This window comes from Zophobas morio, unplaced genomic scaffold (genome assembly GCF_036711695.1).
Source record: "Zophobas morio isolate AGI-343-1 ecotype UQ-CSIRO unplaced genomic scaffold, CSIRO_AGI_Zmor_V1 ptg000058l, whole genome shotgun sequence".
Taxonomy (NCBI): Eukaryota; Metazoa; Arthropoda; class Insecta; order Coleoptera; family Tenebrionidae; genus Zophobas; species Zophobas morio.
The window spans coordinates 6,825,155-6,846,039 of NW_026972163.1; the positions used below are offsets into that span (position 1 = coordinate 6,825,155).

The 20,885-nt window shown below is 35.4% G+C and overlaps 2 protein-coding genes across 2 annotated transcripts in view; both read left to right on the forward strand.

Annotated features, from left to right (window-relative positions):
- The window catches only part of LOC135143102 (protein kinase C, brain isozyme-like), a 183,262-nt gene that overhangs the window by 103,305 nt on the left and 59,072 nt on the right, over positions 1–20,885 (forward strand). The window lies entirely within an intron of this gene.
- LOC135143100 (uncharacterized protein K02A2.6-like) lies at positions 11,717–15,964 on the forward strand. Its single transcript, XM_064074960.1, has 2 exons — positions 11,717–12,484; positions 12,674–15,964. The coding sequence occupies exons 1-2, from the start codon at positions 11,872–11,874 to the stop codon at positions 15,808–15,810; spliced, it is 3,750 nt and encodes a 1,249-aa protein (XP_063931030.1). The 5' UTR covers positions 11,717–11,871; the 3' UTR covers positions 15,811–15,964.

Below are 20,885 nucleotides of genomic sequence, written 5' to 3' on the forward strand. Positions count from 1 at the left end.
TGAGATTTTGGCAGCTTTTTTTGATATGCTACAGTATAACAATGTTTTGAACAAGGATAATAGTACACTACTTAGATCAAGTTTTCTCAAATTTTAATATTAATGTTGTTCGTGGAGCAGAGGTCGTAACAAAGGAAGATAATTATCATTCCTCTTTAGCGATTTCGTTTTCAGTCCAACAAGGTAAGTCCAAATTTTAACAAATGTGAGTACAATTTTAAAAAAGCTAATCTAGTTTACCTCTATCACGAATTAGCTAAAATCAATTGTAATGAGATATATAGCACTCAAAACGTTAACGTTGCAGTTAATCTTCTCTACTCTAAAATATTTCAAATTCTCGACAAATATGTTCCTATAAAACAGAAATCATTGTGTAATTATCCTCCTTGGCACAATAAATAAATCATTCAATTGATCAAAAGAAAAGATAAATTGCACAAAAGTTATAGAAGAACGGGAAATTTGCAAAATTATCAATTACTTAAAGTAGACATTACTTAGAGCAGACATAAAGCAACTAACCACAGAAGCCTATACATTTTATTTGCAGACCATCAGCATAAGAGTGAAAGAAGATCCAAAAAATTTTTGGAATTTCTTTAAAGCGAAAAATAAAATTAAATCAGTACCATCAACAATGACTTTTAACAATCAGTTGTGACTGTGAGAAAGGCATTCAGTAAACTAAAAGCAACCCTAACAGCTGGACCTGACTTAATACCATCTTTCCTCGTTAAAGACTGTGCCACTATCCTTTCGAAACCGTTAACAGCTATTTTTAATATGATTTTCACTTCTTGCAAGTTTCCCGAAGTTTGGAAAGAATCCCGTGTTACTCCCGTTTTTAAGTGTGGGGATAGATCTGACTTTTCCAATTACAGGCCTATAACTATAATAAACAATTTCGCCAAAATTTTTGAGCAAGTAGTGCATAGTTTCATCTGCCCTCACATATCAGGAATACTTTCAACATGTCAGCATGGGTTTGTAAAGGGGAGATCTACCATAACAAATTTAGCCGTAAAAACTCAATACCTACATATGTGACGTTCATGACAAGCATGGACAGGTTGATTGCCTTTACACAGACTTTTCTAGGGCGTTCGATACAAGAAATCATAATCTTCTTAATGAGTACGTTCACAGCGCTAAGCTTGTAGTGGACTGACCCATACCCTCACCTAAATCCAACCTACGTAATCCTCTTTTAGTCTGCGTTTACATCAGCAATGAGTACGTTTACAGCGAGCGCTTAGTCCGCAACCTAAACACCAAATTCGACCTAAGTGAGTTTAGTCCTCATGCTGTAAACGCAGACCAAGTAGTGGAGTAATGGATAGGTCAGTCCAGCACTGCCGCATGGACTGACCTAAAACTGGTGCGGTATTTATTCAGTATTAATACTGTTGATATTAATTGCTGTTAAATAAACACCGATCACTGATGTTATAATAATCTTTTATAATGCGTGGTGAGATGGCGCTTCACAAAATTTAGGCTAGGACTAAATTCGACCTAAAAATGTCATCGGGCAGCTTGCATTATTGCTGATGTAAACGTAGACTAAAAGAGGACTACGTAGGTCGGATTTAGGTGAGGGTATGGGTCAGTCCACTACAAGCTTAGCGCTGTAAACGTACTCATTGGGAAACTGCCCAATTTTGGATTTACATCTTCTCTTATAAAACTAATTACGTCTTATTTAGAAAATCGTCAGCAGTTTGTCTCTATTTTTGGGTGTCGTTCAAGGTCATTTGTTCAATCGTGTGGGGTTCCTCAGGGCTCAGTGTTGGGACCACTCTTGTTTAACTTATTTATTAACGACATCACAAATAATCTAATATGTAATTATTTAATATATGCAGACGATTTAAAGATATTCTTGGAAATTAAAGATATTAGCGATTCTGTAGAACTACAAATCAACCTCCAAAATTTATCATTTGGTTTCTAAGTAATAGTTTCAAGCTCAATCACGGTAAGTGCTTTGCAATGTCATACAGAAGGAAACTTAAGACCACAGACGTTCAGTACAATATCTCCAATAATACCTTAGAGAGACCAGAAACTATTCGTGATCTGGGCGTTATCTTTGACGCAAAGTTAACTTTTTTCATCACAGACTGATATAGATAACATAGTTTCATCTGCATATAAATCCTTGGGATTTGTTATACGAAACACTAAAAGTATAACGATCTAGACGCATTAAAGATCCTCTACTATTCTTTTGTAAGGTCGCAATTGGAATATGCTTCTGTGGTTTGGAGGCCTATTTATGATGTTCATATTAATAGACTGGAGAAGCTTCAAAGGCGATTTCTGAAATATACAGCTTTCCTTATTGATGATGTATATCCTTGTCAGGGTTATCCCCAGGAAATTTTACTACAAAGATTTGGCTTACAAAGTCTGCACGTGAGACGAGTCGCAGATTCCATTTCATTTCTTTATTTAATTGTAAACATCAATATTAATTGTCATCAGTTACTGGAACAAATTTCCTTTCGAGTAACCCGCTGTAATGCAAGAAGTAAGAGCTATTTCATAGTTCCTGCTCCAAATTCAAACCTTATCAAAATGTCACCGCTTTATCAATCAATCCATAATTACGTAAATATTGAGGAAAAACTTGACATTTTTGCATGCAAACTAGCCGACATCAAGGGACTACTATCGACTAAATGTTGTTAGATTATACTCATTTGTGTGTGAATATGGGTGTTGGGTATGTGAGTGTGTGAGTGCATTATTTATGTTTAATTGTTACTACTTTATTAACTCATTAATTGGGCTTAGCCTGTTGAGTTATTTCCATTAATAATAATAATAATAATAATTTAGAGATTTGTTGTCGACTTTTCCTGCAAGTCCCGCTCTGGTTATCAATGTTGTTTTCTCACTGTCGAGAAAAAATCTTATAAGATCGCCCCAACTTTATAAAAAAAAGATTCGGACAGGATGAGGGATCATTTTCAACTGAGTCACATGGAACCACTTTGAAATCTAATAGTCGTACCACTAATCGCAGAGCCATTTTTAATGTTTCGTATAACGAGTATTACTTTAATGACTACTTACTCGTAAGTTGCAAAGAAACATTTCATGTATTTTATTACATTTTCTGTTGCACCCCAGTGTGCTTTCTGCCGACATAAAGGTGACGTATTGGCAAACTGGTCAACGACCATAATTGACCAACGGCGATTTTTCCGTTCCGTACCTTGCCATTCGGATTTTGCTTAAATTAGTTGAACAATAGGGTTCCTATTTTCCTGTAGCTGCTGCTGCCCTTTATAGTAACACACACGTCGATGGCATTGTAACGAGACATTTCTATTCTAAAAAGGCCCTATTTCTTGTATTCCCCTCATCTCACGTGTGTTTCGACGCAATGAATTTAGAGAGCAATCTTCCTTCATATGTTTTCTAATTTGTAGTACAGCCCCTACATCAACGATGCAGTAATTAATGCAAGGGCGGTTTGATAAATGGCTTAAAAAATATTATTAACCAAGGTTGTTAAGACAATCATTCTAGACACAGCGTCGAGGGCTGTGAAGCGCGAGGTCTACAATTGGCTTCACAAACGTGATTAATATACTACTTTTTTCACTAGTAGAAACCGTAAGACAATAAACTGAAAAAATGAACCTTCAATTTTTTTGTGCAAAATGATTTTGTTTTGATTTTTAATCAAACCTTACCTAAATCTTCAAGAAAAGAAAACCGTTTCGAGTTGTCACTGAATTAATTTTATCTTCCACTGTCTATCAACTAGCTTGCATATACTGAAGTGATGTTAGTTGTATACATTTATTCATTTTAAATAATAATTATATCAGGTATTTCATGCATAACCTATATCTTCTTTTTTAAACTTGGTAGTAAAGTTGAACTTGACTATCTCGAAACAAGTCGACAATTGCATGCTTCATGGCTACTAGTTAAAAAAAGGAATTTTTGAGAAAAATCAGTTTCATTTTTCAACATAATCTTATAGCGCTGTGTACTTGGTGCAGCTAGTTTCTAATTTCTTTATTCCTTCAGCAAAGTATACTATTTCAAACCTGCAAAGTACTCATTTATGGCTTTAATGACCATTTTATTCCATGAAAATTTCTTCCGACCACCTCAGATTTTTAAATTGATAAAAAGTGAGAAGTCAAACGAGGCTGTGTCCAGAAAATAGGATACATAAGGGATCAATTTCAACCCCAGTTCGTACAATTTTTCCATTGCAATTGTCGATTTGTGAGGTCGCGCGTTCTCCTGATTAAAGAGCAGATTTTTATACGCCAATCTTGGTTGTTTTTCCCTCAGTTTATCTTTGTTTCAAACCATCCGAAAATGCCATACAATAGGTTCCTGTTACCGTTTTACCCTAATGACACTTCATTCCTTGGGTGTCCCAAAAACCAATGACCCATCCTTGTCAGCGAACAAAATTGCTGTCGCCTTCTCTGGGACATTTTCACCATATTTTATCCACTGCTTCAATTGATCTTTTGAGTCCGGTGATAGCTATTCAGTTTTCGTCAATTGTCAAAAAATGTCGCAAAGTTCTTTGGATTGTGACTGAACACTGCATGATAATGTCCTTAGCGTGCCTTTTCGATTTTTCGTCAACAATGGCGGCACCTATCGCAAGCATAATTTATCATTTGTAATTAATTCTTCATCCAAAATATTATGCATTCGTTCTGTTGATGTGTCCACAATCTCAGCAATCTCGTTTACTTTCATCCAGCGGTCTTCTATCCATGGATTTTCTCAATTATTTTGTGCGAAGCTACCCCAACTAGAACTCCGGAACACGTTTGGTTTTAGGTGAATGTTCGACAATCTTTAAATTTCTCGAAATCACATTAAATATTGTCAGTATTTGGCATTGTCTTGCATACATTTATCCCTAATGTGGATATGGAAGCTACATGTAGTCCGGTTCCTTAGAACTGGAGGTGGTGTGCTCATTTTTGTGGGGAGTGTAAATGATTTTCGACGCTTGTGCAGGCTCCTCGGCGTTAACCGGCGCAGTCGTCGACCGTGTGAAAGTCGTGTTTTCAATTTTTGTAAAACGAAAAAGTGGTCAACTACAAGGTTAAAATTTGGCAACAGGTTCTCTAAAGGATCATCTTGATAACTGCAATGCCATTTAGGGGATTATTACACCGCATCATGCAAATTTACCACACTTCTCAAACAGCCCTCGTAAGTGATTTCTCTAGTATTGGACCGCATTTTTGATTTTCTTATCGAATTTTGTGTAATGAATTTCTCAGTTATAAACATGGGTTTGGTGACAGTTCGGAAAAAAAGTATTGATATTATTATCATCATTATTATTGTGAGATGGAAGCTGATGAATCAAGTTTAACATACTACAGCTAAAAAAATTACTATATATCCTAAAAGATATAATTTTGACTCAATGTCAGCAAAAATGAATTTTAATCTTCTTGGCGTGATCGAAAATATGTCTATCTCCTTTTTAAATGATGAATAATTTTTTAGCATGCGATGTATTGAGGAGAATTGCAATACGTTTGTACTCGCTATGTCAACTTCAAAAGTGTGATATTTTCGGCATCCACATAATGCTACTTTAAGACTCCCCAAAAAATTATCCCACCACCTTAAAAATTTTGTATATTCCCAATTTGAATATATCGAGAAGAAACATTTCGATCGAAATCATATTAAATATTGTCATTATTTGGCATTGTCTTGCGTACATTTATCCCTAACTAGCTGATCCCGTGAACTTCGTTTCATCTACAATTTAATTTTGAATCTGCAAAACCGAATGCTTTGAAATCTTGCAAATGTTTTAAGCATATGAAAAGCATAATACATTTTTATTCAAAATATATTTACTTATCCCCTCCAAAAAATTGATGACGTCAGCCCAAAATTTTGCCAAATGAAACCTATCTAAAATAGGATGAGACTATACTTGTGATTTATCATTCCACTAATATTTTTTAGTTTTGCTTGTAGGGGGTGTCTCAAAAAAATTAATCACTGAGTCAATTTATTTTATTGATTGAATCAAGAATTGCAAAACTGAATTTTGAAATATTGCAGACGTTTTGAAGTTACTGTTTGACATGGTAGGTTTTTAATCAAAATATATCTGTTTATCAAGCCCGAAAACCTAATGACGTCATCTCAAGATTTTGCCGAATAAATCCTATCTAAAATGTGCAAAATATCATCAGTATATTTTCGTAATTTATCATTGCATTCATATTTTTTAGATTTGCTTTTACAGTGACTCAAAAAAATGTATGGATCAGTCAATTTATTGTAGAGAATAACTCAGAAATGAATACTTTGAGATCTTGCAGACGTTTTAAAGTTATTGTAAGCATGGTAAATTGTTAAGAATACTTATTTATTCTCCCCAAAAAATTGATGGAACGGCTCACTCGATTTTCGCAGATAATTTTGGGAATACAATACAGTTATTTTTAGTATTACACTGCACCAATCCAAGGTGGTATACGTGTTGATCGTAAATGTTGTTTAGGTCATCACAAAATTGTGTGAAGAAAAGACTCAACTCGAAAATGCTGAATTTGTTTCATTATACTTTTGGTGCAAAGGAAGTTCTGTCGAAACAACGGTCGATCAATTTTTTGACAATGGTTGATATAAATAAAACTCAGTAGGTACTCATACTCGAAATACGAAGTATCTACTCGAATATCAAATCAAAATATTTCCAGTTTTTGTAGATGATGCAAATAGGTAACAGTTGATGCTCAAGTAGCATCTCGATACAACAAAAAAGGAAAACAGTGACAGTGGTCAACCATCAAGGCAATAATCGAGTCACCAAAATATAAGTCAGTATGGGGTAGACACCTTGAGATGGGAATCTTTATGGTCAGTGTTAGAAAAAACGCACTGCACAATTTATGCATAAATAAAAGTTAATTACCTGAACAGTTTTCGATATTCCTGCTCCTAATGTGTTTTTCAAACTGAATGCACCTTTTGACGACGTTCCACGTTCATGAAAGTATCCATGTTTACTCAAAATTCACTCTTACAACGATCCTACTCGTTTTCTAAGCTGCTTTACAGACAGCTCAGTCATTTGCCACGCCGATGCTCATTTTTAGATTAAATGCTCACAAAACGCGTAGGTAGATGTTCAATTTGTGTCCGGGGAGATACAATGTTTCCAAGTAGGTACTCAGTATATAGAATAGATGCTCATGTATATAAGAGTAATAATGAAGTAGGTACTTCGTACTTCGAATATGAGTATCTATTCAGTTTTATTCATACCACCCAATGTCTCGCTTCAATGTTTGATTATGTTGATTATGAGCACAACGCTGATCAACTTCCATATCCGAATTACCCATGAAATAAATCATTGCGGATTGACTTCGTGGACCTATGTCAGCTTGTCGTCTTTTCGGCATTGTAATGAACTTCATTAAACGACACAGAATTATTTTCACAGTCAATCAAATCTGTAAATTTTGTCTTGAGAATTTTAAAATATTGAAAATTTCAAATTAAATCCTCGAATAACGGTAAAGCTTGAGGTTTTGTCGAAACCAACAAAGTGAATATACGTAAATAGAATGGCAGATCAAAATTAATAAGAAACTTTCGCAATGCGTAACTAAATTCACTTTAACGAACACTTTTCTTAAAATAAACGACGTTTTTTGTTACGAAAAAACAAACAACAACTTGAAATGCAATAATACTTTTCACAATCGCACGGAAGAAATAGTTTTGTATGACACGTCAGTTAGGTGACAGGTCCGTCACGAACGCCAACTATTCAATTTCATTCGAAGTGGCGATTCCCATGCAAAATTTTTATTTTTTTTTTATCTTTTAGCCGTCTTATCTATCTATTCTATCTATATTAATAAAAATGAATCGCCGAAATGTATGTACGCCCATAACTTCAGAACGACCGCACCGAATTGGACGATTCTTTTTTTTACGTGTTCCTCATTGTCAGGACAAGGTTTATATGTAAGAAAATTTATAAAAAATAAGAAGATGACAAGCTGACATAGGTCCACGAAGTCAATCAAATGTGCGACGAACCACCTCAGGTGCAAATCGCAATGATTTATTTCATGGGTAATTCGGATACGGAAGTTGATCAGCGTTGTGCTCATAATCAACATCATCAAACATTGAAGCGAGACATTGGGTGGTATGAATAAAAGTGAGTAGATACTCATATTCGAAGTACGAAGTACCTAGAAAGAGTAATAATCTTATATACCTGAGCATCTACCCAGGGCCGGCTTAACACGGTAAGCGAAAGATGCACCGCATCGGGGCGCCCGTGACAAAGGGCGCCGGGCGGCGGGCGCCGCCTATGCTATTATATTAACTCTATAAAAAAAAAAATAATATTAGTTTTGCATTGAATCACTACCAATAAAATATTATAGCAGTAACAGACCAAGGCGCCCATCAAAAACTTTTTTTCAGAAAAAGCTACATTTTAACATTCCACTATGACCAGCAAAACAGATCCCAAGAAGTCAATTCCTGGCACTTTCAAACTGTAATAATTGAAAAAAAGTGCGCCTTTGGGTTGGGTGATGGGACCTTTAGATCAATACCGACAAAAAATAACCAGATTTAAGATGCATTATCTGGGTAACAATTTGACGAGACAGCGGTATGACCACACCCAGATGTTTTTCCTAACATTTGTCACGTTTGTTTTTACCATAAAAGTCCATGTCGGCATACTTAAAAATTTTATTTTCCAAGTCTAGTCGGTTGGTTTTGGTTGTGGTGGTTGTTCAACAGTTTTGTTATATTTTTCACTGTTCCTGTTTGTAGCCGAATTTGGTTGTGTGTATCATTTCGTAGCTTTTTGTCATCATTAATTTTAAATTTAAGTTTCGATTAACATTGAGGAAAGTCTAAATTAAAAATAACTTTGAAATCGTATCAATTTTACAATATTAAAAATTGAAAAACGTTTGCAATATAAATATTTTTATATTTATACTATATATAGTTTAGGAAATATCGGTGTACCCTATAAAATTTTATTGACAATAACGAGAGCGGACAGTAGTACAGTGGTAAGAAATATTTAAGGCTCACACCAGTCCCCCCCAATTTGTAGGAGAACATTTAGCAGGTAATTGTACGCATGGATTGAACTTCTGCTGCTTTAGAAATTTAAGGTCTGCGGATTACCGCCATGCGACAACTTTAAGTTGTAAATATCTCTTGTTATTGTACTACTGTCCGTCTCGTTAATGGCAAGAAAATTTTGTAGGGTACAATAACGATATTTCCTAAACTATAGAAAAGTTGTTGCCCGCAGCTCCGTTTGCGTGGAATTCGCAATTAGGACTCATCATTTTTCATACATGATCGTTTTCCGGGTTGGAACCGTGTAAATTGGGTTTTTGGGCTCAACGTTTCGCACACTTTCGTAAGTGGCATCTTCAGGAGCAGGGTTAAGAATAAGGCAAAAGAGCACGGTAACTCAGTATGTCAACCATACCAGAGGCGAAACTCTTTTGAGAAATTACACGGTTCCAACCCGGAAAACGATCATGTATTGATTCCGACCGTGGAAGCCTCCGAAATTATCATTTTTCATCTCGTTCACTCCTCCCTCCCTAGTGAACCCGTCTGACTTAAAAACTCACGGCATTTCTGCACAAAGCTTCATCCCCTATTTTGTCCCCGTAGGGGCGGAATTTCCAGAAATCTTTTCTTAATGGGTGCTTATGACACAAAAGTAACCTACTGTCCAAATTTCATGTTTGTACCTTCAGTAGTTTAGGCTTTGCGTTGATGAATCAGTCAGTCTGTCAGTTAAGACAAACATTTTTATATATTAAGACTGATTCATCATAATTTTATGCATGTTTGTTAATAAAAAGTAACTCTCTACAAAAATATGTGATTACAAAATGTTATTTGTTTTTTTTTTACAAATTTTTTTTAAGGGCGTTGAACAGTAAGTTTGCATCGGGGCGCCTGGTCCCTTAGAGCCGGCCCTGCATCTACCCGATGTACTGTGTTTCTACTTGCAAGCATTGTATCTCCCCGGACACAAATTGAACATTTACGCGTTTTGTGAGCATTTAATCTAAAAATGAGCATCGGCGTGGCAAATGACTATTTGTCCTTATAAATAATAAATTAAATGTAATATTTTTTTTTTCCTTAAGAATATAGAGTTAACAAAGTTAGTTGAGTTACAAAAGTTTCTTTTGCTCCACGTTGGCCACCAACGAGCGATTTTCATGATTTTTGTGAAACTTTGCTGGTTTTGAATTTGAATTTTCTGTCCTCGATAGTTGATGCTCAGCAAGAACCACGGGAAGGTCTGGAGCACATCTCGCTAGGAAAGGAGAGGGCTAGGAATTGTTAATGAGGGATAGAACGTTATACAGTACAATACAACGGAAATACAATACAGGTACCTACAATCTAGCTACAATACAGAATACACTACAGATACCGATACAATTCAGATACAATACAAATGCAAAGTTAGTACCCAATACACCACCGGAAGAAATTGCACCAAAAATTGAGAATGTTGCAAAATGAAAACCCAAGCAAGCACACCGATGGAACTCGGGACGAAATCTATTGGTCGCAGCGCTCACACGCCCAAGGGAGAACGCAGCCGCATAAATCCAAGGTCCTCTTACCTCATTCTCAAAGAACGATGCAACCCAGCGTCTAAGGGCCAAAAGAACCCCCCCAGGCCAAAGCGTCTGACGACATGGAGAATTCAAACCCGGAACCAAAGAATGCACTGTTGCAAAATTAATACCCAAGCAAGCACACCGATGGAACTCGAAACGAAATCTATAGGTCGCAGCGCTCACACGCCCAAGGAGAACGCAGCCGCATAGATACAGGGCCGACTGACCTCATCCGTTTAGGATGATGAACCTCATCCGTTTAGGATGATGACCCAGCATCTAAGGGCCAGCAGAACCCCCCCAGGCCAGAGCGTCTGACGACATGGAGAATTCAGTCTCGGAACCAAAGAATGCACTGTTGCAAAATTAAAACCCAAGCAAATGCACCGTGAAAACAAAGCATTTGCACCACTGGAGCTAAATTGGCAAGGCCCAAGTTAAGTTAGTAACACATACAATTTACAGTACAAAATGCTTCAATTACAAAAGTTACAATATACAAATTTCTCCACGTTTGCCGCCAAAGAGCGATGACTGTGCTCGCTCGTTGCTGTTGCCCAGCAAGAACCAAACAATACGAGGAGGTCTGGAGTGCGTCTTGCCATTAAAAGAGAGGACTAGGGTTTGATAGCATGGGTGAAGGACACCGTATTTTGTAAATTTGGACGCCGTAGTTTAAAAATGATGCATACGGTATTTTGTGAATTATGAACGCTGCACTTTGTATATTCCAAAGCCGTACTTTATCAGTCCTGAATGCATGTTATTAACAACATATTTCAAAAAAAATCGGGCATTTTTGGAAAAATATCCACTTTCCTTCGTGTTCACAGCACGTAACACAAAACATTTACGCTAATATTTATTAACAACTAGCTGACCCGGTGAACTTTGTTTCACCTACAATTTAATTTTGAATCTGCAAAACCGAATGCTTTGAAAACTTGCAGATGTTTTAAACATATGATAAGTGTTAGGTAAATAAGGTAGGCAACCAGCTCACCATACATGTAATTGCCTACCTTATGGAACGAACAAATACAGTGAGTAGAGAACCGTAATGGCGTCTAAATGACACAAATCCAGATCCTTAGAAAAGAGACAAAACAGATTATAACATGGCGCAGTCGATGGATAAATAGTCAAATAACGAATCTACATTGCGGTGAGTGTAGTACAGTGAGCAATGATGGGTGAACAGCGAGGAATAGCACCCATGAGAATGGAAGGAAATTTGGCGGAAAATTGGGCCACGTGGCGAAGTCGTTTCAACAATTATCTTACAGCCTCTGAAGTGTCCAAGAAGGATCAAACAATTCAGTGTGCACAACTGCTACACTACATTGGAGAAGAGGGTTTCAAAATATACACTACATTCCAGTTCGCTGATGGTGAAGCTGGTAAACTCTCAGTTTTAATGGAAAAATTCGAAGCTCATTTCGTACCAAAGGAAAACTTGTCATACGAGCGCTATAAATTCTTCTCGTACAGGCAGCAAGGAAACCAGGCTTTTGAACAGTTCGTCACAGAATTGAAGAAGCAGGCTCAGAAATGTGCATTCGACACTCTCGAGGACTCTCTAATCAAATCCATGATAATCTGCGGGGTGACTAACTCGACGATGAGGGAACGACTCCTCCAGGACGACTCTCTCTCATTACAAAAGGCTATAGATCTGTGTTTGGCCATCGAAACATCAAAGCAGCGCACAGTGGCTATAGAAAACAAGGAGGTTCCGCTGGATGTCATCCGTAAGTCAAAGGACAAGAAAGTGAAGCAAGGTCAGATCTCGAACTGCAGTAAGTGTGGTAGAAATCATCCTATAAATAAGTGCCCAGCTTACGGCAAATTTTGTAATTTCTGCAAAAACAAAAACCATTTTGCATCAGTGTGTCGAAAGAAGCTTGCATGTGTAAACTTACCAAAACAAAAGGCTGTTAACGCAATTGATAAAAGCATAGAAAATGATAGAAACTGTTTGTTTATAGGTACACTCACACAACAGAATAATTCTAAGGACGGATGGTTTACAAAATTAAAATTAAAAGACAAGTTTATTAATTTCAAAGTTGATACGGGCGCAATGGCTAACGTCCTTCCTTTAGATTTATTCAAATCATTGAAAATGCCAATGACAGAAATACGAAAGACAAGTGTTAAATTAAAGTCCTATACAGGAAATTACCTAAATGTATTAGGAATTTGTAGGTTAAAGTGCAACAAAAATAATGTCAATTACTTAATAGATTTTTTTATTGTTAGTTCAGGTGAGCAGGCTATTTTGGGTTTGCAAACGTGCGAAAAGCTGGAATTAATTAAGCGTATCAATTTCTTAAATTCAAATGAAATTACTTCCACGAATTACAGAGAATTTTTGGGACCATTCGAGACAGTATTCTCAGGAATAGGGTGTATTCACGGGGAACACCACATCCAGCTATTGCCTGACGCCAAACCAGTCGTACATGCGACAAGGCGAGTTCCATTGCCAATATTAAATCAGTTAAAAGAAACTCTAGATGAATTAATTGCACATAACGTTATTGAGAAAGTTGACGGTCCCTCAGATTGGGTAAATGCACTAGTGGTAGTACGGAAACCAGATGGAAAATTACGTATCTGCTTAGATCCACAAGACCTGAATCGTGCCATAAAGCGGGAATATTGTGCGATACCAACTTTAGAGCAAATAACAAGTAAATTAGCAGGTGCTACCGTATTCAGTAGTCTAGACGCAACAAACGGGTTTTATCAAATACAACTAGACAAAATGAGTTCGGATTTGTGTACATTCGGAACTCCGTTTGGAAGATACAAATTTCTTCGACTTCCATATGGAATTAAATCAGCACCAGAAGTGTTTCAGACAAAATTCAAATCAATTTTTAATTTAGAAGGAGTAGAAGTGTATATCGATGATATAATCATTTGGGGTCGAAACAGAGCAGAACACGATGCACGATTGCAAGCGGTGTTACAAATTGCAAAAGAAAACAATGTCAAGTTCAATCAAAATAAATGCAAATTTGGGGTGGCAAAACTCAAATACATGGGACATTACATTTCCGGGAGAGGTATTGAACCCGATAATTCTAAAATCGAGGCAGTTTTGAACATGCCGCAGCCAACTTCAAAGCAGGACGTTCAGCGTTTGTTAGGTATGTTAACATACGTTAGTAAATTCATTCCAGAATTTTCAACAAAAACCTCACCCTTGCGAGACTTAATTAAAAAAGAAGTAAATTTCGAGTGGACAAGTCACCAGGAAAAAGCATTTACAGAGATACAAAAAATTCTAACGTCAAAACCAGTTTTACAGTTGTATGATGTAAATAAAGATGTTACAGTTTCAGTAGACAGTTCTAAAAACGGACTGGGGGCGGTAATTTTGCAAAACAGTCTTCCGTGTGCATATGCTTCCAAAACAATGACCGAGACTCAGCAAAGATACGCACAAATAGAGAAGGAGCTCCTGGCAATCTGTTTTGGTCTAACAAAATTTCATGACTACGTTTATGGCAAAAAGGTAACTGTCGAAACGGACCATCAACCTCTTATCTCTATCTTTAAAAAGCCATTAAATAAATGCCCAGCGAGATTACAGAGAATGTTATTACAGTTACAAAAATATGAAATTAATTTAGTCTACAAACCAGGCAAATATTTGCTCTTAGCGGACGCGCTATCTCGAGCGACGTATACTGACAATACACAAAAAGATGAAATAGAGGAGGAAATTGACGCTCATGTGTTTCTAATACAAACTCAGATTAATGCTACTCCAGAAAAAATTAATCAAATTAAAGAAGCCATTCAAAATGACCCAGAAATGCTGGAACTAAAACACGCGATAACAGAAGGATTTCCGAAAAATCTTAAACGTGCAAGTCATACAATCAAACAGTACGCCAAATACAAACACGAATTAACTGTTATTGACGATTTAATTTACAAAGGTCAGTCTCTCGTTATTCCATATAAAATGCGCAAAGACATGATAGAGAGAATCCATTACAGTCATTTAGGCGTGAATAAATGTTTAAAACTGGCGAAAGATTCAGTCTTTTGGCCTACGATGACCAACGAAATTACTCAACGTGTTCTTAGTTGCCATACATGTTTACATTTCTCTAAATCCCAGAGTAATGAGCCTCTCAAAAGTCATGAAATACCAATACTACCTTGGAATAAAGTAGGCTCAGATATTTTCGAGTATAATGGAAACAAGTATCTTCTTCTAATTGATTACTATTCAAAATACATCGAAATCGAAAATCTCAGTCAAAATATGACTAGTAATAACATCATAAACAAAATGAAATCTGTGTTTTCACGACATGGAATTCCAGTAACGTTAGTAACAGACGGAGGAACACAGTATACATCCAAAGAATTTGATCATTTTTGCAAAGAATGGGAGTTTGCACATATTGTTTCTTCACCAACTCATGCTAAATCAAATGGAATGTCTGAAAGAAATGTTCAAACAGCCAAAAACATCTTTAAAAAAAATTTGCATGATAAAAAAGAGATATATATGGCACTCTTGCAATATCGAAGCACGCCCATTTTTGAGAATGTCTCGCCAGCCGAAATCTTGATGTCACGTAAATTACGCACATTAATTCCAACGACAGTAAAAAAACACACACCTAAAGTAGCCTCACAATATAATTCATCAACAATAAAGCAAAAGCAGGCAGTTCAAGCTGAATATTTTAATAAATATAAAACCAAAAAACTAGGTGATCTTCCTGTAAACTGTAATGTGTATGTACAAACGAAACCAAATTCTACATGGACACCTGGAATAGTCATAAGTAAACTTAGAGATAGGACGTACAAAATTAGGTTGGACAATGGCGCATGTTTGATCAGAAACCGAAAATTTATCAAATGCAATGAGTACATGCAAAACCGTTCATTACCCAACCTAACTTATAATAAAATTCATTGTGAAAGGAAAGAGGAAAGAGAAGAACCTCTAAGATGTTATATAGAATTAGACAGTGCTAGTGAATGTGAAACAAGTGAAACACCAACTGTGTTAGAACCAGAACAACATGAAGGATACAAAACCAGAAGCGGCCGACCTATAGTCCAGCCGGAGCGGCTTAATCTTTAAGTTTTAATTTTCTTTACGTTAAGAGAAATATGTTTTTTTTTTTTTTTATTTTTAAGGGGAAAGATGTTAGGTAAATAAGGTAGGCAACCAGCTCACCATACATGTAATTGCCTACCTTATGGAACGAACAAATACAGTGAGTAGAGAACCGTAATGGCGTCTAAATGACACAAATCCAGATCCTTAGAAAAGAGACAAAACAGATTATAACAATAAGCATAATAAATTTTTATTCAAAATATATTTACTTATCCTCTCCAAAAAATTGATGACGTCAGCCCAAAATTTGTCAAATGAATCCTATCTAAAATATCCAAAATAGGATGAGTCTGTACTTGTGATTTATTATTCCATTCCTATTTTTTAGATTTGCTTATATAGGGTGACTCAAAAAAATTAATGAATGGGTGAATTAATTTTATTGATTTAATCAGGAACTGCAAAACCGAATGTTCTGAAATCTTGGAGATGCTTTAATGTTATCATAAGCATGGTAATTTTTTGACTAAAATGTATTTGTTCATTCCCCCTAAAAAATTGATGACGTCACCTGAAAATTTTGCTGAATACATCCCATCTGAAATGTGCAAAATATGATGTTTTTACTTGTGATTTATCACTGCATTAATATTTTTTTAGTTTTGCTTAAACGGGGTGTCCCAAAACAATTAATCACTGGGTCAATTTATTTAATTGACTGAATCAAGAATTGCAAAACTGAAAATTTTGAAATATTGCAGACGTTTTGAAGTTACTGTAAGCATGGTAGCTTTTTAAACAAAATATATCTGTTTATCAAACCCAAAAACTTGATGACATCATCTCAAAATTTTGCCGAATAAATCCTATCTAAAATGTGCAAAAAATCTTCAGTATATATTCGTAATTTATCATTGCATTCATATTTTTATTTCCCGAGCGTAAGCAAAGGAAGTATTGTAATCGAGTCCGTCGGCCGACTCTCTAGTTTTACCTTTTCTTGATCTTTCATGATCCCTAGAAGACGAAGAAATAGGTCTCCTATTTCCATCTGTCTATCCGTCTGTCCGTCTGTCTGCCATCCCGGATTTTTATTAGACAGATAATCTCCGAAAGTACTCGACCGATTGTTGTGAAATTTTGTACTTATATTAGGAATATCATGTAGATGGTAAAACGCTAACCAAAATTTGTCTAATCATCCCCACCACTAATGCGATGACGTCATTTCAAAATTGTACATAGTAAATCGGTTTTAAATTGTATAAAATAACATAGTGTTTTACGATTCCGAATTGAGTTTCTACCCGAAACGTCCAGATTTTTGGAAAAAAATCAAAATTATAAAACAACATTTTGAAATTTAATTTTTAATCTGCTAACCTGAATGTTTTGAAATGTTGCAGATGTTTTAAGGCTATAAAGAGCATCATAAATCTTTAGTCAAAATATATTTGGCTATCCCCTCCAAAAACTTGATGACGTCAGTTCAAAAGTTTGCCGAATAAATCCTATCTAGAATGTGCAAAATATGATGAGTATGTACTTGTGATATATCACTTCATTAATATTTTTTGGATTTGCATATACAGGGTAATTAAAAAAAAATTATTAATGAGTAAATGTATTTTACTGATTTACTCAGGAATTACAAAACCGAATGCTTTAAAATCTTAAAGATGTTTTAAAATTATCATAAGCATGGTAAATGTTTTATCAAAATGTATTTGGTCGTCCCCCCTAAAAAAATTTATGACGTCACCACAAAATTTTGTTGAATAAATTCTACCTAAAATGTACAAAATATGGTGAGTTTCTTCTTGTGATTTATTATTCCATTCAAGTTTTTTCGTTTTCCATATACAGGGTGTCTCAAAAAAATTAATGAATGCGTAAATTTATTTTATTGAGTTAATCAGGAACAACAAAACCGAATGCTTTGAAATCTTGCAGATGTTTTAAGGTTGTAAAGAGCATAATAAATGTTTAGTCAAAATATATTTGCTTATCCCCTCAAAAAAATTGATGACGTCAGCTCGAAAGTTTGCCGAATAAATCCTATCTAAACTGTACAAAATATGATGAGTCTGTACATGTTATTTATCACTCCATTTATATTTTTGTGATTTGTATATACAGGGTGACTCAAAAAAATTAATGAATGCGTAAATTTATTTTATTGATTTACTCAGGAACCACAAAACCGAATGCTTTGAAATCTTGATGATTCTTTAAAGTTGTCATAAGCCTGGTAAGTTTTTGATCAAAATGTATTTGCTCATCTCCCCTAAAAAATTTATGACATCACCACAAAATTTCGCTGAATAAATCTTATCTAAAATGTACAAAATATGATGAGTCTCTCCTTGTGATTTATCACTCCATTCATATTTTTTGGATTTGCATATACAGGGTGACCCAAAAACATTAATGAATGCGTAAATATATTTTATTGATTTAATCAGGAACTACAGAACCGAATGTTTTGAAATCTTGCAAATGTTTTAAGGTTATAAAGATTATAATAAATTTTTAGTCAAAATATATGTGGTTATCTTCTCCAAAAAACTGATGACGTCAGCTCAAAAGTTTGCCGAATAAATCCTATCTAGAATATACAAAATATGATGAGTCTGTACTTGTAATTTATCATTCCATTCACATTTTTTGAATTTGCATATACCGAGTGACTCAAAAAAATAATGAATGCGTAAATTTATTTTATTGGTTTACTCAGAAACTACAAAACCGAATGCTTTGAAATCCACTGCGAAAGAAAAACATAATAGGCATGCAGTCGTCACATTTCCGACAGCGAGGAAAGTACTGTCTAAACTCTTTAGACCAATTTTTTAGATTTGCTTTTACAGTGACTTAAAAAAATATATGGATCAGTCAATTTATTTTATTGAATAACCCAAGCGTTGCAGAAATGAATACTTTGAGATCTTGCAGACGTTTTAAAGTTATTGTAAGCATGGTAAATTGTTAATCATTAAAAATTGATGGGACGGCTCACTTGATTTTCGCAGATAATTTTGGAGATGCAATACAGTTATTTTTAGTATTAGTTACACTGCACCAATCCAAGGTGATATACGTGTTGATTGTAAATGTTGATTTGGTCATCACAAAATTGTGTGAAGAAAAGACGCAACTCGAAAATGCTGAATATGTTTCATTATACTTTTGGTGCGAAGGAAGTTCTATCGAAAAAACGTTCGATTAGTTGTTTGACAATGGTTGATATAAATAAAACTCAGTAGATGCTCGAATATCAAATCAAAATATTTCTAGTTTTTCTAGATGATGCTAATACTTCAGTAAGTAAAACTTGATGCTCAAGTAGCATCTCGATACAACAAAAAAGGAAAACAGTCACAGTGTTCAACCATCAAGGCAAAAATCGGGTCCCCAAAATATAAGTCAGTATGGGGTAGACACCTTGAGATGGGAATCTCTATGGCCAGTGTTAGAAAAAACGTACTGCACAATTTATGCATAAATAAAAGTTAATTACCTGAAAAGTTTTCGATATTCCCGCTGCTAATGTGTTTTTCAAACTGAATGCACCTTTTGGCGACGTTCCACGTTCATGAAAGTCCCCATATTTAGTCAAAACTCACTCTTACAACGATCCTGCTCGTCTTCTAAGCTGCTTTACAGACAGCTCAGTTATTTGCCACGCCGATGCTCATTTTTAGATTAAATGCTCACAAAACGCGTAGATGTTCAATATGTGTCCGGGGAGATACAATGTTTCCAAGTAGGTACTCAGTACATAGAGTAGATGCTCAGGTACATAAGAGTAATAATAAAGTAGGTACTTCGTACTTCGAATACTATCGAATCTACTCAGTTTTATTCATACCACCCAATGTCTCGCTTCAATGTTTGACTATTATGTTGATTATGAGCACGACGCTGATCAATTTCCGTATCCGAATTACCCATGAAATAAATCATTGCGATTTGTACCTGAGGTAGTTCGTCGCACATTTCATTGACTTCGTGGACCTATGTCAGCTTGTCGTCTTCTCGGCGTTGTAATGAACTTCATAAAACGACACAGAATTATTTTCACATGTTCAATCAAATCTGTAAATTTTGTCTTGAGAATTTTAAAATACTGAAAACTTCAAATCAAATCCTCGCATAACGGTAAAGTTTGAGGTTTTGTCGAAACCAACAAAGTGAACATAGGTAAATAGAATGGCAGATCAAAATTAATAAGAAACTTTCGCAATGCGTAACTGAATTCACTTTAACGAACACTTTTCTTGAAATAAACGACGTTTTTTGTTACGAAAAAACAAACGACTTGAAATGCAATAATACTTTTCACAATCGCACGGAAGAAATAGTTTTGTGTGACACGTCAGTCAGGCGACAGGTCCGTCAGGCATGGCCAACTATTCAAATTTTTTCGAAGTGGCGATTCCCGTGCAAAAAAAAATATTTTCCCTGTTTTCCTGCTTTTCTCTTGAAATTTTTCCAGAATTTTCTTTGCTATAAACCTCACGGAGCCCGAGACCTTTCCAACGAATGCAAAACCGTGGAAATCGGTTCGTGTGTTCTGGAGTTATAGCGTCAGGAAGGAAAACCCGACTTATTTTTATATATTAGATAAATTAGAAATTCGCGAACACGTGCTACTTTTAAGCCAAAACGGAGCTCCAGTGTTGCTGCTACCGGACCGGAATCAAAACTAAACACAGAGGATGGAAAAATTGACCTTTTATCAGGTAGCTCACGTGACAGTGACGTCATCGTACGTCACGATGAGATTGCAAACATTTTTTTTCATATTTTAGATCAGAAATTGTACATTTTCGGGGTTAATTTAACAATGTTTAAACAAACTAATTTGTTTTTGCTAACCTCGTGTTCTTAGGAAGATGGATTTCGGTTTAATTATCATATATTGATACTTATCATATTTGAACATTATGAATTCTATTAATTATGTTTAAATTTTATTTAATTATATCGCGAAAATGTATAGCTTTGACCCACCAACTTCAATCGTTTCGAAAATTTTTCCAAAATGTAAACATTGTCGACCAAACGAATCACGGAATCCGATAAATTAAAAC